Source organism: Microtus pennsylvanicus, chromosome 11 (genome assembly GCF_037038515.1).
Source record: "Microtus pennsylvanicus isolate mMicPen1 chromosome 11, mMicPen1.hap1, whole genome shotgun sequence".
NCBI lineage: Eukaryota > Metazoa > Chordata > Mammalia > Rodentia > Cricetidae > Microtus > Microtus pennsylvanicus.
Genome location: NC_134589.1, coordinates 43,127,441 through 43,147,651, shown reverse-complemented (window position 1 = coordinate 43,147,651; position 20,211 = coordinate 43,127,441). Strand labels below are relative to the sequence as shown.

The following is a 20,211-nucleotide window of genomic DNA, read 5'->3' as shown; positions in this document are numbered from 1 at the left end:
TTTATAACCTCTTGTAACTCTATCTAGCTCCAGCACCCTCTTGTAACCTCCAATAGCACCAGGCATGCATGTGAAACAAAGAGAGTTACACAGAGAGACCCTGTCTCAGAGAGAGAGAAGTCAGGTAGTGGTGCCGCGTGCTTTTAATTCCAGCACTTGGGAGACAGAGGCAGGTAGATCTCTGAGTTCAAGGCCAACCTGTTTCCAGGACAGCCAGGGCTGTTACACAAAGAAACCTTGTTTTAAAACAAAACCAAAAGCTCCTCTTGGTTTGCTTCCTTCTCTCCATGAATTAAGACTTCTCAGCACTCAAGAGGCTGAAGGCAGGACTGGAGCTAGTGAAGAGGCTGGCAAAACCCTGCTTCAACATGGTGCCATCAATGATTAACTTGAATACTCTCACCTTTTTTAGGCTTTGTGGTCCCAGCCAATTGGAAGGTTGAGACAGGATGATGGGGAGTTCAGGGCCAGCCTAACCCATATAGCAAGACCCTGATACAAGATAAACAAAAAATTTGATTTGGAGGCAGAAGCAAATTTGAGGCCACCTTGTGCTATGTATTGAGGTTCAATCTCAACAAAACGTGCAGCTATTAATAAAAAATGGATTAATAAATTCCAGTTAATATGCCACCTACTTTTTTGGGTTTTGTTTTGTTTTGTTTTTTGAGACAAGGTTTCTCTGTGTAACAGTCCTAGCTGTCCTGGAACTAGCTCTTGTAGACCAGGCTGGCCTTGAACTCAACAGAGATCCACCTGCCTCTGCCTCCCCAAGTGCTGGGATTAAAGAAGTGCTACCACTGCCAGGCCCAATGCCACCTACTTTTAATTCTAACACTCAGGAAGCAGAGGCAGGCACATCTCTGAGTTTGAGCTCCACACCAGCCAAGGCTGCATAGTGAGACCCTGTTTAACTACAGAGGGATTCAGTAGACAGAAGCCTGTGTTCGTAGTATGTTGTGCAAATTATATTATCTTTGACTCATTTTTTTATGTATAAAATGAATGAGTTAATGATATAGCAAGCACTTTAAAAGAGTGCCACGGTAATCATAAGTGTACAGTACATGTCCGCTGTTATTCTAGTAATCTTGTTGCAGGCTCTAAGGTTAGATATAAGAAAGGCCCAAAAATTCTTAAGAGGCATTTACCTGAAGGCCAAAGTGGGGCACCTATGGATCTGGCATCTACACCTGGACAGCCCAACCCTGCGTGAAGTGCCGTTCACTCGGTAACTGAGAGAAAAGAGCTACTGAAACAGGATTCCTTGACTTTCCAGCTGCCCACGATGTCCCTGACCGGAAGACACGCAACCCTGATGCCGGTAGCCTAAGAACAGGCGTTAGATTAAGTGCGTGGAGACCTGGGGGCGTGGCAAACGCAGTTCCCGCCCCCCCGCGACGTACTGCGGCCCCACAGCCAATCCGGAAGCGCGTATCGGGTTCAAATTAAGTCGGCGGGTCAATGTGACTAAGTCGATTTAGTCAGAAAAGTGAACAAATTGAAGATGTGGAGGGTTAAGACACTGAATCTCGGCTTGTCGCCTTCGCCCCAACCGGTGAGGAGAGAACGCCCGCGGAGAGGGCAGTACCAGGGCGTGGCGCCGGTGAAGTCCATCGGAGCCGGGCAGCGGGATGCTTTGTTGGCCCCGCGACCCGGCGGTTGCGGGGGGGGGGGGGGGGTAAAAAACATTTTCCGGAGAGAGGAGGGGCGCGCTTGCCTGAGCCAGGTTTCCTCACACTCGCTTTCTCTCTCAGGGAAAACCAGCTATGAGAACTCCTCTCCGAGAGCTGAAACTGCAGTCCAGGGCCCTCACCAATTCAGAGAAAAGGCCGCCGATGTTCTCCTCGTTGACCCCATACCTGCGCAAGCTGGAGCTGAAGGTGAGATTCGCCCAGGTAGCTTCTCAACTGGGCTGTTTGCCCAGGCCGAGTGCTCAGAGGAACAGAGGGCCAGGGCTGGAACGTAATTAAAAGCGATAATGAAGCCTTCTACTTCCGTGACTTCCATTTACAGCTATTCAGGCCAACAGAGAGGTGCCCCGGGGTAGTTAAAACGAATCCACTGAGTACCTGCATCTCTATTTAGCTGTTGGTTTGACCTTTACCAAATTCCCGAGAAATACTTACGCTGGCTCATTTATGAAGCTCATTTATGGAGAGTGAGACAGTATCCTATGAAGTAATCAGAATTTTCCTGGGTCCAATACTTTAAGTATTACCTTGCATGATTACCTTTATCGAGCTGTATTTTTGTCAAGTCTTTTCTATTGTTGTTGCTGTTGTTTGAGACAGAATTTCTCTGTGTAGTCCTGGTACTCACCTCAGATTAACTTGTCCTGGGATTCAGAGATCCGCCTGCCTCTGCCTCCCAAGTGCTGGGATTAAAGGCCAGCGCCACCACTGCCTGGTACCCCTAGGGTTCTCTAAAGGCATTTTGAAGAACTTACTTGCCTGGGGAAATTGTCCTGAAGAATTGCTATCCATTTGTCTTTCTCTTAATGGGAACCATAAAGCTTCTTATTCTTTTGAAATATGAACGTTTATTCTCCACCCCCACCTCGGACCATGACTTTGTTATTTTATTTTGTGGTGCTGGGTATTGAACCTCGGTCCTTGTGCTTGCTAAGCAAACACTACTACTGAACTGTGTACCTCTAACCCTATTTCATTAACTTTATCTTGCTGGGTGGTAGAGGTAGAGGCAGGCGGATCTCTGTGAGTTCGAAGTCATCAGCCTGGTCTACAAGAACTAGTTCCGGGACAGGCTCCAAAGCTATAGAGAAACCCTGTCTCGAAAAAAACAAAAAAAACTATCTGTTCTAAGACAGGCAGTAGTGGTGGCGCACACCTTTAATCCCAGCACTCGGGAGGCAGAGGCAGGTGGATCTCTGAGTTCGAGGCCAGCCTGGTCTAGAGAGCGAGTTCTAGGATAGGCAGCAAAGTTACAGAGAAACCCCGTCTCAATAAAACAACAACAACAACAACAACAACAACAAGAAAACAAAAACAAAAAAGCTTTATCTAGGGCTGGAGAGATGGCTCAGAGGTTAAGAGCACTGACTGCTCTTCCAAAGGTCCTGAGTTCAATTTCTAGCAACCACATGGGGACTCCCAACCATTTGTAGTGAGATCTGGGGCCCTCTTCTGATGCTGCAGGCAGAATACTGTACACATAATAAATAAATATTTTTTAAAAAAAGCTTTATTCTGCGTATAGTAACTCTAGATTCTGACAGCACTTGAAACATAGCGCGCCCTGTACTAGTCCTCCTACGTAGCTCTTAGATGTAGGTTGGATTTAGAAAAAGATATGGCCAAGTCATATTCGAGCTAAAATCTCCCGCTGATATGAACAGATATGCTAGGAGTGTTTATGCTAACAGCTGGATCCTCATTTATATGTGGGATGCATTAAGGGTCCAAGTGGCTTCCTAGTTTTCTTTCCCTACTGTTGGTTCTGCGTGGTAACCGGCCAGGATTGGCTAGCTTCTTACCTCAGAAGAGATAACAAGAGGACTCTTTGCTTTTTCTGAGTTTGGATATGATGTTGTGCCCACGGTCATATGTTGAAGACTAAATTGACTGCCTTAGACAACTGTTTTTGTTTTGGCAGGAAAGGAACAGCAGCTTATCTCCAGTGGATTTTATCAGTCCTGAGAACAACTGCCTTTCAGAACAGGCCAGTTCTTCAAAGTCCACAGAAGCTTGTCAGCGAGAATCTGACCCACCTCCCGAGAGCACCTTTCCTCTTGGTACATCAGAGAAAGCAGCAGACACAATGGATGACTTTGTAGTAGAACCAATGGATGAAAGTCTAATTGAGACCATGGTTCTTCTACCCTTCCCACTAGGGCAGCAGCAAGACCTGATGCTTGAGGCCCCCTTAGATACCAGAGCAGAGATAAACAGCAGCTCTCTAAAGGAGTCTTCGGGGCTGGAGGATCTGGTGGAGAAGGAGGTGGCGCCCTGTATGGAAGACAGCTTTACAGAAGTTGCTTCTGTTAGGCCTGAGCAGCCTACATCTCAGGACCCTCCGTCTCACCTCCCAGAATATCCACCAGAACCCTGTTCTGAACAGTTCCACTGCTCTGAAGAAAACCTACAAGGCGTTAACACTGAAGCTGCAACTGAGCACTTAGTACCTTCTGAAAATGTCTTGACTTTCTCTGTGGCCTTGACTGAAGATTTACCCGTTGATCACGTAGATCCAGGGGAGGAAACTGTTGAGTACAGAGTTATACAGGAAACAAGCTTTCCCACATTCCCTGAGGAGGTTGAATCGGGACATCAAGCACTGGCTGCAAATGCAGAAGACGTCCCATCTGTATCTCTGACATCAAGTCTAGTGGAAATGGGACCCCAGGAAGCTCCAGGCCCAACTAGAGAAGATGCTAGTAGGATTCCTGGCTTAGATTCAGAGACTTGGATGTCCCCACTGGCCTGGCTAGAAAATGGTGTGAATACGTCAGTCATGCTACAGAATCTCCGCCAGAGGCTATCCTTTCCTGCTGTGCTTCAGGATGCAGCCGTTGGCAATACACCCCTCTCCACCTGTTCTGTGGGAACTTCTTTTACTCCTCCAGCACCAGCAGAAGCAGGCACCAAGCACAGTGCTTCAGAGACAGAGCGCCTCCTCTTGGGGTAAGTGTCCCCTCCAGACCTGCGCCTCTAGAGCACTGATCCCTAGACCTGCCACTCACATCTCTCTCCTTCCTGTCTTCTTTTCTGCTTTCCTGGGGTAGCTGCGGTCCTTTGGATCTGACTGCCTTGTCCCGACACGACCTGGAAGAGAACCTGTTGAACTCCCTTGTTATGCTGGAAGTTCTTTCCCACCAGCTACAAGCCTGGAAGAGGCAGCTCCCTCTCCCGCACCAGGACTCTCAAGACAGTAGCACACAGACTGACTGCTCTCCGAGTGAGGTACGATCTTCTGACTGAGAGCTCGGAGGATCCCAGTGGCCCCTCTGCCTTAGAAAGTAAGCTGAGAGGCTGCCCGAGGGAAAAAAGGATGCCTTGGCTACAGACTCAGTCAGCCTTAGACTATGTGCAAAAACTGGGAACTTGAGCCAGGCATGCATATAATACCAAGTTTTGGGAGGCTAAGGCAAGATGACCTAAAAATGACCTAAAATTCAAGGCCAGCCTGGGCTATAGAGTTTGGGGCTAGCCTGTCTTTTTATTTTATTTATTTATTTTTTAAGTTGAAGGCTGGACAGTGGTGGTCCACATCTTTAATTCCAGCACTTGGGAAGCAGAGGCAGATGAATCTCCATGAGTTTGAGGCCAGGTTGGTCTACAGAGTGAGTTTCAGAACAGCCAAGGTTACACAGAGAAAACTTATCTTGAAAAAAAAACATTTAAAAAAAAAGTTGAAGATTGTCAGATGGTGGTGGCACATGCCTTTAATTCCAACAGTCAGCTGATCTCTGAGTTTGAAGCCAACATGGTCCACAGAGCAAGTTCCAGGTTAGCCAGGGCTATATACAGAAGAAGAAGAAGATCTGGACATACTTAAAAAAAAAAAAAAAAAGCCAGGCAGTGGTGGCGCACACCTTTAATCCCAGCACTCAGGAGGTAGAGGCAGGTGGATCTCTGTGAGTTCAAGGACAGCCTGGTCTACAAGAGCTAGTTCCAGAACAGGCTCCAAAGCTACAGAAAAACCCAGTCTCAAAAGACAAAAAACAAAAACAAAAAAGTCCGACATACCTATATGCTTTTGGTACTTACTGTACTTAGTGCATCCAGACTTTCCCAAGGCAGGACAAGTAAACAGAGTTACTTATTTCTTTCCTTTTTTTTGAGACAGTCTATCTGTAGCTTTGGAGCCTGTCCTGGAACTAGCTTTGTTGACCAGGACTCACTTATTTCTATGGTGCTCAGAATTGAACCCAGGACCTCTGTGTCCTGGGAAAGTCCAGAGCAGTATCTTTAGCCCAAAGCAAGAAAAGTTTTAAACAGTATCTATCATTTGCCCTTGGTTGGCCTAGAACTCACAGAGATCTGCTTTCCTCTGCTCCTGAGTGCTAGAATTAAAAGCATGTACCACCAAGCTCAACCAACTTTTTCTTTTGGTGCTTTTGAGGCAAGGTGGCACTGTAACCCAGACTGTCCTAGAACCCATGGTGATCTAGTCTCCTAGGTGATGGGATATGGTCAAGCTTGTGTCATCATGCCCAGCTAATTAAGCGTGTGTGTGTGTGTGTGTGTGTGTGTGTGTGAGAGAGAGAGAGAGAGAGAGAGAGAGAGAGAGAGAGAGAGAGAGAGAAATGAGACAGACAGACGGACAGACGGATGGACAGACAGGTACAAGACACAGCACCTGGAGGCCAGAGGCTATCTTTTGGGAATTTATTCTCTTCATCCATTGTTTTTGTTCTGGGGATAGGACTCGAGTTGACGGGATTGCATGGCCATCTTGCCAGCCCCTTATTAAACATTTCTGGTGAAAGCTCACAAAGATTTTTGGCATATGTCCCCAAAGGAGTTCTTAGTCTTGGATGACATGCCTTGGTTAGGCCTATTATTTAGCAGAAGGACTTTGGTGTTGCTGGAATGGATAATGGTCATGAATCATATGAGGGAGCATGTGTAGGACTGCACAGGGACCCTGGCTGGCATGGCGATGAACAGTCCAAGCACTCAAGAGGCAGAGCCAGGTTTGACACAAGTTTGAGAGCAGCCTAATCTGTTTAATGAGTTCCAGACCAGGCTGGACTTCAGGGTGAGACACTCCCAGAAATTGAGAGGTGGCCGGGCATGGTGGTACATATCGTCAGTCTTTAATTCTAGCACCCAGATCCATAGAGACAGATAGATCTCTTGAGTTCGAGAGCCTGGGCTACAGAGAGAGTTCCTGGACAGCCAAGGCTGTTACACAGAGAAACCATGTCTTGAAAAACCACACACAAAAGAGTTGAGAGAAGGGGTCTGGAGAGATGGCTTTTTCTTTAAAAAAAAAAAAAAAGCCAGAAAAGGACTGTTGAGATGGCATGATGGGTAAAGGTTGAGATGGCATGATGGGTAAAGGTTGAGATGGCATGATGGGTAAAGGTTGAGATGGCATGATGGGTAAAGGTTGAGATGGCATGATGGGTAAAGGTTGAGATGGCATGATGGGTAAAGGTTGAGATGGCATGATGGGTAAAGGTTGAGATGGCATGATGGGTAAAGGTTGAGATGGCATGATGGGTAAAGGTGCTTGCAACAAGCCTGATGACCTGAGTTTGATCCCCAGCATCCATGTGGCAGACAGAACCAGCTGCTGCCAGTTGTCCTCTGACCTGCACATGTGCACACACACATAAGTAAAGGTACTGAAAATATTGTGAAAAGCAACAACAACAAAACAGGAGGTATTTAGGTATGAGAGGAAATTATTTCTCTTAAGATATATATATATATACCGCTTAAGGTTTATTTTTCATGTGCAGGTACCCTTGGAGGCTAGAGATTCTCTTGGAGCTGGAGTTACAGGTGGTTGTGAACTGTCTGATGTGCTGATGTGGTTCCTGGGAATAAGAGGAAAGTAATTTAAAGACCTGTGTTCTAGCAGGACATGATTGTGTGTACTGTAAGTCCAGCACTTGGGAAGTGGAACTAGGAAGACTAGGAGGATAGGGAGTTGAAGGTCTGCCTCAGCTGCCCTTGAGCTAAGGGCCAGTTTGAGCTATGCAAGACCCTGTCTTTTGTTTTGTTTTAGTTTTGTTGTTGCTGATAAAGAGCACTGTTCTAGAGGACGCTAGCTGTGACATCACACTTAGGAAGAAAGAGAATAGTGTTGGGGAAAGAATGGAAGATGTCAGGATGTGGCTATAGTAACTACAGTGATTGATGCTTGGAAGAGATGGTGCCCACAAAGCCTCCCTTCACGTGCAAGTATTGTTAAAGTAACTTTACCTTTCTCCCCAGACCAGGAAACCATGGGTTCCTTGTTTCTCTAGCTGACCAATTTCTTTCTTGAAATTTCTTTGTATCTTTTTCCTTGTCCTTGGCCTCATTTCATGTCCTCAGATCTGCCTTCTATCCTTTTCCTCTGAAGCTGCCAGGTCCTTTGGGAGGCCACTGAAGCAGAACCAGAGAAAGGAAATGGCATCCCTTCAGCCATTTGCCATCACCATGCATGTCCTTGCCGCTCGGCTGCCTCTTCACATTAATCTCATCACCTGCCTGACTGCCCAGCTTGGAGCAGTGTGTGTGGTCCTGCCCAGGACTTGGGGGTTACTTCGTGCCTTTCTGCACAATGCCATAGATAGATGGCTTTGCTGGGGAAGGGGGCTGTAAACTGCAGAGACCCGAGGGTAATGTGACCGCCTGCTGAGAGCCAGACTGCAGTGCTCAGTGACTCAGCACTGCTGCTTCTGCAGTGCCCTTATAATGTCTTCCTTTGGGTGCTAACGAAAACTCCTACTCTTTTTTGAACACGATATTGCTTTGTAACCCAAGTGGCAGCAAACTCGTGACCATCTTGCCTCCTCCTCCCTAGGGCTAGGATTATAGTCTGTTTGCTACCAAATCTAGCCTCTTGCGAAGATTTTTTTTCTGCCATAAGAAAGTAGACAACTAAAGTAAGAAAATAGGGGTTGGAGATGACTTGGTGGTTGAGGGCATATTCTGCTCTTTCAGAGGACCAGAGTTCTGTTCCCAGAATTTACATCTGGCAGCTCACAACCACCTGTAATTCTAGCCCCAGGGAAATCTGATATCTCTGACCTCTGGGTATCTGCACCCATGTGCACAGACACACACAGGTCTGTAATGTAATACATGTATACATGTAATCAAAAATTAAGAAAATAGAAATAATTTAAAGAGGGCAGGGATATAGCCCTGTCATAGAGCAGGTGCCTACCATAGATGAGGCCTAAGTTCATTTTCTAGCCCTGCAAGGAGGAAGTTAGAAAGTGGTCAGTTGGTGAAGTGCATGGGAGCATGCCTGAAGACCTGCCCTCCATCCCCAGGAGACGGGGTAAAAAGCTGGCATTTTGGCATGCGTAAACTTGTGATGGTGTAATGATTATTTTTTCTTTTCTTTTTTTTTTGTTTTGTTTTGTTTTGTTTTTCGAGACAGGGTTTCTCTGTGGTTTTGGAGCCTGTCCTGGAACTAGCTCTTGTAGACCAGGCTGGTCTCGAACTCACAGAGATCCCGTCTGCCTCTGCCTCCCGAGTGCTGGGATTAAAGGCGTGCGCCACCACCGCCCGGCTATTTTTTCTTTTTAATGTGTGGGTTTTGCCTTTGTGTGTCTGGTGCCTGAAGAGGCCAGGAGAGGGCATCTGATCCTCTGGAACTACAGTTATAGACAATTATGAGTCTCAATGTGGGCGCTGGAAATGAAACTTGGATCCTCTAGAGAAGCAGCCAGAATGTGTAACTGCTGAGCCATTTTTAATTAAGCTGCCTTTTTTAATTAAGGGAAAAAAATCTTTATTGTATGTGTATGTTTTGCCTGCATGTATGTACCACATGTGCATCTGGTGCCCATCGGGGCCAAAAGAGGGTGCCAGATGCCCAGATGGATGGTTGTAAGCTCTAAGTGGGTGTTAGAGACTCAACCCCTCCCTATCTTCTTAATTGTCTAGTCATCTTTCTGGTCTCTGGTTTATTTTATATTTTAGTTAAGATACATTGGTTTTATTATGGCATTTATTTATTTATTTACTTATTTATTATATATACAATATTCTGTCTGCGTGTATGTCTGCAGGCCAGAAGAGGGCGCCAGACCTCATTACAGATGGTTGTGAGCCACCATGTGGTTGCTGGGAATTGAACTCACGACCTTTGGAAGAGCAGGCAATGCTCTTAACCACGGAGCTATCTCTCCAGCCCATGGCTTTTTTTTTTTTTTAAGAGACAGGGTTTCTTCTCTGTATAGCCCTGGCTGTCCTGGAACTTGCTCTGTATACTAGTTTGGCCTTAAATTCACAGAGCTCTGCCCACCTCTGCCTCCTGAGTGCTGGAATTAAAGGTATGTGCCACCACCACCTGGCTTCCTTCTTCATTATAACATTTTCAAACAATGTTTTTGTTGATTGATCTTTCCTGACCTTTCTCCCTGTCTCCCTCCTTCCCTGTACCCTTCAATCCACTTTCCATAACCTTTTTTCCACTAAAAAGCTGCCTGCTTTCAGACTGGAGATACATAACTTAGTGGTAGAGCACACTTGCTTCATGTACACAACACAGCGGAAAGATTTAAAAGGGGACACCACTACCACCTGACTTTAAAAAAAAAAGTTTTACTTATCATTTATGTGTATGTGTGTGCTTGAGTGTATGTACGGTACACCATATGTCTACAAGTATCTGCAGAGGCCAGACACTTGTAGGCCAGAGATCTGATCGCCTGGGTCTGGAGTTACAGGCAGTTTTGAGCCACCTGATTTCAGAGCTGGTCCTAAGGACTGAACCTGTGTCTTCTGGAAGAAGGGTAGAACATAAGAAGAGCATAGCAAGTGCTCTCAACCACTGAACCGTCTCTCTAGCCGCACACTCAGCCTTTTACTTGGACTCCAAGTAGTCAAACTTAGGCCCTTCTATTTGCAAGGCAAGCACCTTGCCATTATCTCCAGCCCCCTCTAGGTTTTTCATTGTCACTTGCCTTCATCTGATTGTGAGTCTGATTTCTCATCTCATATGAAAGTCATTGGCGTGAGGGGGCATCAGAGGCTGCTGGTGTGTGTTATCCATCTAAAAAGTGCCATTATTTCTGTGGCTAGGTCACTAAGACACCTAAACTTCTTCAGGACAGCAAAGAGATTAGACAGGCCTTGCTGCAAGCCAGGAATGTCATGGTAAGTGTTGGTTGAGCTTATGCCACTGGGGGCCCTTGTGAAGATAAATGGTGGGTCCTGGGTGGTTAGTAGATGGTGATACATAGCGGTGGCAGTGAAGGGAACAGCCCAGACCTTTCTCAGGGATGTCTTACTATTTGGAATTTAGAACTGGGGACAGTCAATGGCTTTTTTTCCTACAATGTCCCTTCTTGCTTAATGACTACATTTGATATAACCTTGCTGTCTTCTTTTCCACAGCAATCATGGCTGCTAGTCTCTAGAGAGCTGATATCCTTTCTGCACCTGTCCCTGACACACATGACAGAAGACAGGATGACAGTGAGTCAGGAGGTAAGCATCATGAAGTCGACCTTAAGTAAAGAAGAAGGCATAAGACATAGTATCTCCTTCCTCTTCTGTAGTCTCAGCGTGCGGACACCCTGATTTCCTCCTGCTCTCATGTCCTGAAGAAGCTGAGGGCAAAGCTCCAGAGCCTCAGAACAGAAAGGGAGGAGGCGAGGCACAGAGAGGAAATGGCCCTGAAAGGCAAAGATGCGGTAAGGTGGCCGGAGACCCGTCTTGGATGCAGGTATCCACTTGAAGGTTCTGTGGGAGTGACTTGACGTAGAACTGCCTGACCTGGGGAGTTAAGAGCTGCTGGGGTGCTGGGCGGTGGTGGTGCACGCCTTTTATCCCAGCACTCGGGAGGCAGAGGCAGGAAGATCTCTGTGAGTTCGAGGTCAGCCTGGTCTACAAGAGCTAGTTCCAGGACAGGCTCCAAAGTTACAGAGAAACCCTGTCTTGAAAAACAAACAAACAAAACAAAAACAACAAAAAAAGAGCTGCTGGGGTATCTATGTTTATGGCCTTCTGTGCTGTTTTCTTTTTACACACTGAGTCCTTGCAACCTTTGCCCTAAACAGGCAGAGGCAGTACTGGAGGCTTTCCGTGCACATGCCAGCCATCGCATCAGCCAACTGGAACAGGATTTGACATCAATGCGGACATTCAGAGGCCTTCTACAGGAGGCCCAGACCCAACTGGTAATTGTCTTTTCCTTTTTTCTGAGATAGGTCCTCACTGTATAGTTGAGAAATTGCTGTGTAGACCAGGCTGACATTGAACCCACAGAGGTCTGCCTATCTCTGCCTCCTGAGTGCTGGGATTAAAGGTGTGTACCACTACTCCCAACTTCTTAGGTAATCTTAGGGCATCTTCTGTTCTTGGAGCTCTTGATGACACCGACAAGATGGTCCCATACTCCCACTTAGCTGCCTCCATAATCGTTGCTTTCCAGACAGAGCTTCACACAGAGCAGGAGGAGCTGGCTCAGCAGACAGTGAGTCTGACTTCTGCCTTGCAGCAGGACTGGACATCAGTCAAACTGGATGTGAGTATTTGGGGCCATCACAACCAGTTCTTCAGAGGCAGTTTTCCATCCTTGGGTGTGCTCTACTGATCTAATTTCTTTGGTAGTATGGGACATGGGCAGCTTTGCTGAGTCGGGCTCGAGGACTCACAGAGAAGCTCACAATCAAGAGCCGGCAGGCCCTTCAGGAGCGTGATGCTGCAGTCGAGGAAAAGAAGCAGGTAACTTGGGGTGGGGCTGCTTAGGTCCTGTTTCACCTTGTTTGGCTTTAAGACATCAGGAGCTCAGTTGTTTCCTTTGATCCCAGTGCCTTCGCTTCTGTAATTTTCTTGTCTCTACTTGTTCCCTGGATCAGCTTCATTTTCTGCAGTGTTGCTCTTCTGGAAGTTTGCACTGTTAACTGTAAGGAAAAGCTGCACTGAGTCCTGGAGTTCTTGCCTCAGGAGGAACTGTAGGAAGGAATCTGTCTTTTCTAGGTTTCAAAGGAGCTTGAACAAGTCTCTGCCCATCTAGAGGATTGTAAAGGCCAAATAGAACAGCTGAAGTTGGAAAATAGTCACCTTACCACAGGTGCGTGTGTGAGTGTGTGCGCACTTGTGTGTGCAGGTGCGTATAAACAGTTGGCCTGCTTGTTGTGTGGCAGAAGAGTAGGGAGGTTTCGATGGAGCACATGATTTGGGACAAAACGGTGTGTGGTGGTGGTGGTAGGGTCCTGACTTAGGCTCCCATGGTATCATCAGGATACTTTTGATCTAGAGCTCCAGGCTCAGCTGCAGAGTCTGACCAGCACAGAGAGCCAGCTGAAAGACCTACAGAGTCAGCATACCCACTGTGTCCAGGACCTGGCCGCGAAGGATGAGCTGCTGTGTCAGCTTACCCAGAGCAACAAGGAGCAGACTGCTCAGTGAGTCCTATCAGGTTATTGTGGCAAGAGGCCCAGATGAAGGCCTGAATGGGATCTAATAGATGGTCTATTGGCAGATGGCAAAAGAAAGAAATGGAACTACAACACACACAAGCACAGCTGCAGCATCAGCGGGCTGTGCTGGCCAAGGAGGTGCAGGATCTGAAGGAGACCCTGGAGGTAAGCAGTTCAGCTTGGAGAAGGGGTGAGTAAACCTCAGGAGTGTGACTCTTGCCTGCTGGGGTTGAAGGAAGTTAAAGACTGGACTGGAGAGAGCCTCTGTCCATGCTCTAAAGTTCCCTCTCCTCCTTTTCTATCTCCTTCCCTCCATTCCTGCATCCTTCCCTCTTCTTCCTCCCTTTCTTCTTTTTATCCTTCTCTTTTTCTTTCTTCCTTTCCTCCTTCCCTCCTTTTCTCCATCTTTTCTTCCTTCTATCCCTTCCTCTCCTTCCTTCTCCCTTCTGTCCAGTTTGCAGACCAAGAGAGTCAAGTTGCTCACCTGGAGCTGGGCCAGATCGAATGTCAGCTGAGAGGCACACTAGAAGTGCTGCGGGAGCGCAGCCTGCAATGCGAGACCCTCAGGGACACTGTGCAGAACCTGAAGTAAGAACCTGCTGCCTTTTTGTGTTTCCACCCATGCTTCCAGAAGCCAAAGTCTCCCTGAAGAGAACCATGGGAGTGTTAAGTCCCTCTCTCCTAGAAAAAGAGGATCTGAGAGAAGTGCTCAGAGTCAGTGGTCTTTGCTCACCTTTGGGGTCCTGAATTTCAGGGCTGAGCTGGCCAGCACTACAGCAAGGCATGAGAAACAGGCCCTGGAGAAGACATCCCAGCATTCTCAAGAGCTGAGGTTGCTGATCCAGCAGCTACAGAGTCTCAGCCTCTTCTTACAGGCAAAGCTAAAGGAGAACAAGGCAAGACAGTGGGTTTTCTTCCCTGCCATTGTATCTTTTTCTCTTTTCTTTTTCATTTTTAGTTCTAAGAATTGGCCTTGGGGCTGCACAAATCAGACAGCACTCTACTGCTGAGCGTCATCAAACGCTCTACACTGAGCTTCTTTCTATTCCCCAATCCACCAGTTATATCTTTTGTATATAGAATAGACCTTTTTAAAAAAAAGATTCTCTTATTTTTTTACTTATGATTATGTGTGTACACTAGGTGAGTATACGTGTGTGCAGGTGCTGTGGAGACCATAGAGGGTGTTGGATTCCCAGGAACTGGAGTTACCAGCTATGGTGAAATGCCCATGTGGGTACAATGGGAGCAGGAAGTGTTCTTTTGGTTTGTTTGTTATTTTAGAGACAGGGTTTCTCTATGTATCCCTGACTGTCCTGGAACCCACTCTGTAGACCAGGCTAGATATGGACTCACAGAGATCTCCTCCCGAGTACTGGGATTAAAGGCATGCACCACCACTGCCCAGCTCAGAAAGCATTCTTTTTTGTTTTGTCTTTCAAGCTAGGGTTTTTCTGTAGCTTTGGATACTGTCCTGGAACTCATTTTGTAGACTAGGGTGGCCTCAAACTCACAGAGATCCACCTGCCTCTGCCTCCGAGTGCCGCCGAGCTTCAGAAAGCATTCTTAACTGCTGAACCACCTCTCCCACCTGTATAGCAGACTTCTTGAAAACCCCAGTCTTGCTTCATTCTGTGACCATCAATGATTTTAAGTCATCTTCAGGACCTCTCTAGCCTGTCACTTACACCTTCTCCTGCCTTCCAGTTTCCAAGCCTTTTGGTCCAGGTAGGCTGCTCGTACACCACACATCTCATTTCCATTCACGCCTCGCTCTAGATAGTCCCATACCCATATCTACTCTCTTCTGTTTTCAGTTTGAAATGCTTTCTTCTTTTCTATTAAAACCTTCCATGGTGTCTTCCTGTTTTCCTGACACACTTGCTGTCCTTAGGCACTTGTATTAATTTTCTTTGCTTATTAGTGTTTAAAGAAAGAAATTTAGTTAGGCAATGGTGTCTCCTGGGAGACAGCCAGGTGGATCTCTGAGTTCAAGTCCAGCCTGGTCTACAGAGTGAGTTCCAGAACAGTCAGGGCTACACAGAGAAACTCTGTTTTTTTTTTGTTTTATTATTATTATTATTTTATTCTCTGTGTAGCTTTGGAGACTGTCTTGGAACTTGTTCTATAGACCAGGCTGACCTCGAACTCACAGAGATACTCTGTCTCATGAGTGCAGGGATTAAAGGTGTACACCACCACTGCCAAGCTGAGAAACCTTATCTTGAAAAAAACAAAGAGAGAGAGGAAAAAAAGAAATTTAGCCTTGCTTTTTTTGGCTTCTCCAGTGTATGTGGAGAAGTGGTTGATATTATTCAACATTTAGCATTAATTAGTTTATTCAACAGTTAGAGGTACAACCAAGATCCTCTTCTCCAACTGGGGGCTGAACACATAAAATGTTAGAAGTTCTGCAGTGAATTGCAGGGAAGACAGACAGATATAAAGTTGCCATTGTGATTTAAGATTATGATCTGACATGATTGGTCATTTTTACCTTTGAGAATTAGGATGTCTTCTCAAAGCAAGTTACTGACCTTGGCTGTCAATGTTTAGAAGTTTATAGGGAAGGGTAGGCATACAGGAAAGCCCATCAGCCAGAGGAAATATGAAAACTATATGCAGAAGCTGGGCAGTGGTGGCGCACGCCTTTAATCGCAGCACTTGGGAAGCAGAGGGAGATGGATCTCGGTGAGTTCGAGGCCAGCCTGGCCTGCAAGAGCTAGTTTCAGGACAGGCTCCAAAGCTACAGAGAAACCCTGTCTCGAAAAACAAAAAAACAAACCAAAACAAAAAACCCTATATGTAGAAAGTTATACACAGCTGGGTGGTGGTGGCATGCACCTTTAGTCCAGTGATCCAGGGCTATGTAGAGAGCCCCTGCCTCAAAATCACAAATAAATACATACATAAAAATCATTGGTCATTGGTGGCGTAAGCTTTTAATTCTAGCACTCAGGAGGCAGAGGCAGGCAGATCTCTGAGTTCGAAGCCAGCCTGGTTTACAAAGAGTTCCAGGGCAGCCATAGCTGTTACACAGAAAAACACTGTCTTAAAAAAAAAAATATTCCTGACATCAACTTTAGGTCTACACATACACATATGAAGAGACACACATACATACATACATACATACATACATACATGCATGCATGCATGCATGCACACCACACATACACACATCAAAAGAGGGAAAATGAAAAATATAGGATTTGTAAATAACTGAACTTGGTGGCAGATGTAGAAGCAGAATAGTGACCAGTGATCATAAAATCATCAGAAAGTGACCCTGATGTCTAGAACTGGACCTGGCGTACTTTTCCCATCCAGGGACCATATCATATATCACAAATGTCTAGCCTTGTGGGCCATCTGGCTCTGTCTCAATTATTCAGCTTTGCCTTGCAGCTCAGGAGTAGCCACTGACAGTACTGAGGGAAACCGTGTGTCCTGAAGCACTGAGAGCAGTTGGCAGGCTACAGTCTGCTGCCTGTTAGGATCTAGAACAGCGATGAGAGTGAAATAGAGAAAATAGTGAACTTAGCTTTATACACGCTAGTTTTCAGTGTGGGACATTCTGGTAGATCATCAGAGGTTTTCTTTGGGCACAGAGACTGGGGAAAAATCCAGTTAAGTGAAAGGGATTGAAGAGTCATCCATGTAGAAATGACGATCTGAAGTGGGGGTTTTGTAGAGTTCTACAAGTAAAGCACTTGGGGTGGAAGCAGAGTCAAAAAAGGGCCAAGAGTTAAGGAAAGACTGTGAGTTGAAGAAAGGCCTATCTGTGAAGGAAGGTCATAATCCAAGGTCATGATCCAGGAGAAAAAGTTTGCTAAGTGCCTGATCATCAGTATCAAACAGGCCCGGTAAGTAGATCTGGGAAGTACCTGCTGTATTTGAAAGTAAATGATGCCAGGCCTGGGGAGATGGTTAAGACCTCATAGGATCTGAATTTCAATTCTCAGCACCCACACCTGGCAGCTCACAACTGCCTGTAACTCCAGCTCCAGGGGATCTGACATCCATCTGTCCTCACTCATACAGACAGATACACATATACATACATAAATAACAATAAAAATATTTTAGAGAACATTGAAAAAAGAGAGTAAGGATACCAGTGGTGAACTAATGACAGTGTTGGCTGCCAAGTCGTGGGTAGTGAGAATCACAGGTAAGGATGAAAGGCAGGCCTTCCTCCCCCATATATAAGTGAAGGGACAGTCGGGGCTAAAAGATGTAAGGTTTTGATTTTCATTCTAAATGTTGCTTTAGCATGTTCGGGGGAAAGGCACTGTGAGAAGCTGGAGGTAGGACCTTTGGAAGGTGGAGTGGAAGCTCGCTCTGGAAGGGTAGGAGCCTCTCAGAGCTCAGGAAATCACCCTAGATACAACTCAACAGCTGATTTTGTTTTTCTCCTTTGACCTTAGGCTGAATCAGAGGTCATTCTACCCAGTACAGGCTGTGCTCCAGCCCAGGAACACCCTCTACCCAATGACAGTACCATTTCAGACAACACCCTGACAGCAGTGGCAGATGAAGGTGAAGACCTTGGGATTCAGCTGGCACAGATGCATGCCACTAGACTTGTCTGACCATGACCACTGCTGCAGTCCCTTGGTTGGGTCACCAGAGAGACCCTCTCTATGCTCCATATTTTTTGTTGTTTGTTTTTTAGAGATAGTGTCTCAGGTAGCTCAGGGTGGCCTTGAATTTCTAGGTTGCTGAACATTCCTGCTTTATTTTTACTTTAGAGCCAGAACCGGTTCCCGTGCCATTGCTTGGAAGTGATAAGAGTGCTTTCACCCGAGTAGCATCGGCCATGTCCCCCCAGCCTACAGGTTAGGACGGGCTCCAGGGACCATGCCTCCTTTCTCCAAGTGTGGTAGTGATGAGCAGAGACGAAAGCAGAGAGAAGTGCTTTGCTCTAAAAACCTCGATTCTACTTGGGCTTGTTTTATTTCTGTCTTTTGGGATCTGTAGTGTTCCGGATACTGAAACCCTGTGGGTAGGAACATGAAGTTGTGGAAACAGTGGTTGTGTACCCCGTCCTAGGCAGAAGGGCTGCACCTCTATCTAGGACTTTCTCTTTCAGAGACCCCAGACCTGGAGAAGAGCCTGGCAGAGATGAGTACTATGTTACTGGAGCTTCAGAGCCTGTGTTCTCTGCTGCAGGAGTCTAGAGAAGAAGCTGTTGGGGCCCTGCAGAGAAAAATGTGAGTGGTGTTAATGATGGGTCTATGAGACAGCCCTCGTGCTGATGGCAGGGTGCAGGGATGATGCCCACTTCCCTTCCGTAGCTGTGAACTGCAGACCAGACTGCAGGACCAAGAAGAAGAGCACCAGGAAGCCCAGAAGGCAAAGGATGCAGACATAGAGAAGCTGAACCAGACCTTGTGCTTGTGCTACAAGGTGACAGAGGGACCTTAAAGTGGGGCGACGAAGAACTGGGGCGGCTCCACTGGCCCACTGAGAGCCACTCTCTAGGAATCTAGGTAGTAGGGCTTTTCCAGCTACTGCCCTAGTTTTGCCCTTTTGGGGCCAGACATTTGATATCTGAGACTTTGGCTGACCTGTCACGTTCAAGCAGACCCAGCAGGGAAGCCTGGAACTGAAGCAGAACTGGAACCAAGATGTGCCTGCCTTGCTTCTTGGCCCTGAAGAAAAAGTGGACTGATGAACTAGTCCCCAGGGCTGAGCACAGCTCAGGGATGCTGTCCTGCCGTCTGGCAAGGACTGTAAAAGAAGGTAGCCTTTCCTCAGTGTTTTCTCTCTTCTCTTTTTTTCTTCACAGAATGAAAAGGAGCTCCAGGAATTGATACAGAAGCAGAGCGAGAAGATCCTCGGGCAGATAGACAAGAGTAGTGAGCTCATAGTATGTGTCTCGTGACGTTGTGTGGGGCCTGTGCTTCTCCTGCCTGATGGGATAGGGAGAGAAAGGCCCTGGGTGCTGTTGGGTTACCTCTGCTCTTGTTCCCAGAGTCTCAGGAAGGAGGTGACTGAGCTCACACATTCACTGCGGCATGCAGAGACAGAGAATAAAGTGCTCCAGGAAGCCTTGGAGGGCCAGCTAGACCCTAGCTGTCAGCTGATAGCTACTAACTGGATCCAGGAGAAAGTGTCTCTCTCACAGGAAGTAATTCGGGATTAACAAAGGATCTGGGCACCTCATGGGGGCACCAGGCTGTGCCCCTATTAATCTGGACATATTTATAGGTGGACAAGCTGAGGGTCATGTTCCTCGAGATGAAAAATGAGAAAGCAAAACTGATGGTCAAGTACCAGAGCCATGTAAGGAATTGTTTCCTTCCACCACAAGCAAGCGCCCTGCCATATTGCCTGTGTCTTCTCTAGCTGTGGTCTTTACGTGTAGGGTTTATGAAGCCTGTTTGCATTTTAGAGGAACATCCTTGAGGAGAACCTTCGGCGCTCTGACACTGAGTTAAAGAAACTTGATGACACCATTCAGCATATTTACGAGGTAAAAATGAGGGAGGTACCGGGACCTGGCCTCAGGAGTACTGAGGAGCACAGCTCTTCCAGTGGGTTTCTCTCCTCCGCCTCACAGGCCAGAGCTTTGGCCTCAGCACTGTGATTCACAGCCACTTTCTTTGCTTCTTCCCAGACTCTGCTGTCTGTCCCCGAAGTAGTGAAGAGCTGCAAGGAGCTGCAAGGATTGCTGGAGTTTCTGAGCTAATGAACTGAAAGAGTGGGCTAGTGCTGTGCACCTGAACTTCCAGCTGCTCCAGTGCCGAGGCAGGAGGATTGTTTACTCTCAGGAGTTTGAGACTAGCGCCGGCAACCTGTCAAAGAAATTGAAAGCTGGACTCCACTTGGTTCCCTTTTCCTTCAGGGTCCCTTACCCCCGGTAATAGGACTAACTGGGATAGAGCCAACTGTGTTTTATGCTATTTAAATAAAGTATATTTAATGTACTCCTTAAGTCCACTGTATCTTATTTTTGAGGTAGGAGTGGGCAGGTGAAGTCAGGGAGGCAGCTCAGCCCTCCAGCCTGGGTACCCTTCACACCCTCACCACCTCCTCTTGAGGCTAAAGCCAGGGCTGTCTGCTTTTTTTTTTTGCTTGAGTCTCTTGCTTCCACAAATAATGGGCAATGGACTGCCTGTTCCCTGGATCCCTGCCTAGGG

The 20,211-nt window shown here is 46.8% G+C and overlaps 1 protein-coding gene across 1 annotated transcript; it reads left to right on the top strand.

Moving 5' to 3' along the window:
- Positions 1-1,279: 1,279 nt before the first annotated feature.
- Positions 1,280-20,004, top strand: Spag5 (sperm associated antigen 5). The gene is made up of 24 exons (XM_075991480.1): positions 1,280-1,558; positions 1,758-1,883; positions 3,616-4,643; positions 4,745-4,922; positions 10,719-10,793; positions 11,034-11,126; positions 11,198-11,332; positions 11,699-11,818; positions 12,073-12,165; positions 12,252-12,365; positions 12,621-12,714; positions 12,901-13,048; positions 13,126-13,228; positions 13,518-13,651; positions 13,818-13,959; positions 17,494-17,605; positions 17,818-17,904; positions 18,159-18,279; positions 18,364-18,475; positions 18,858-18,938; positions 19,044-19,199; positions 19,280-19,354; positions 19,464-19,544; positions 19,689-20,004. Exons 1-24 carry the CDS (start codon positions 1,508-1,510, stop codon positions 19,758-19,760), a joined length of 3,531 nt encoding a protein of 1,176 aa, XP_075847595.1. The 5' UTR covers positions 1,280-1,507; the 3' UTR covers positions 19,761-20,004.
- Positions 20,005-20,211: the final 207 nt, after the last annotated feature.

What these genes read in the sequence shown, in the direction of transcription:
- Spag5 (XM_075991480.1), top strand. Translation starts at nt 1,508, where the DNA reads ATGTGGAGGGTTAAGACACTGAATCTCGGCTTGTCGCCTTCGCCCCAA. An exon ending in CCCTGAAAGGCAAAGATGCG is followed by an intron (nt 11,333 to 11,698) that starts GTAAGGTGGCCG and finishes TGCCCTAAACAG; the next exon opens with GCAGAGGCAGTACTGGAGGC. An exon ending in CAAAGCTAAAGGAGAACAAG is followed by an intron (nt 13,960 to 17,493) that starts GCAAGACAGTGG and finishes CTTTGACCTTAG; the next exon opens with GCTGAATCAGAGGTCATTCT.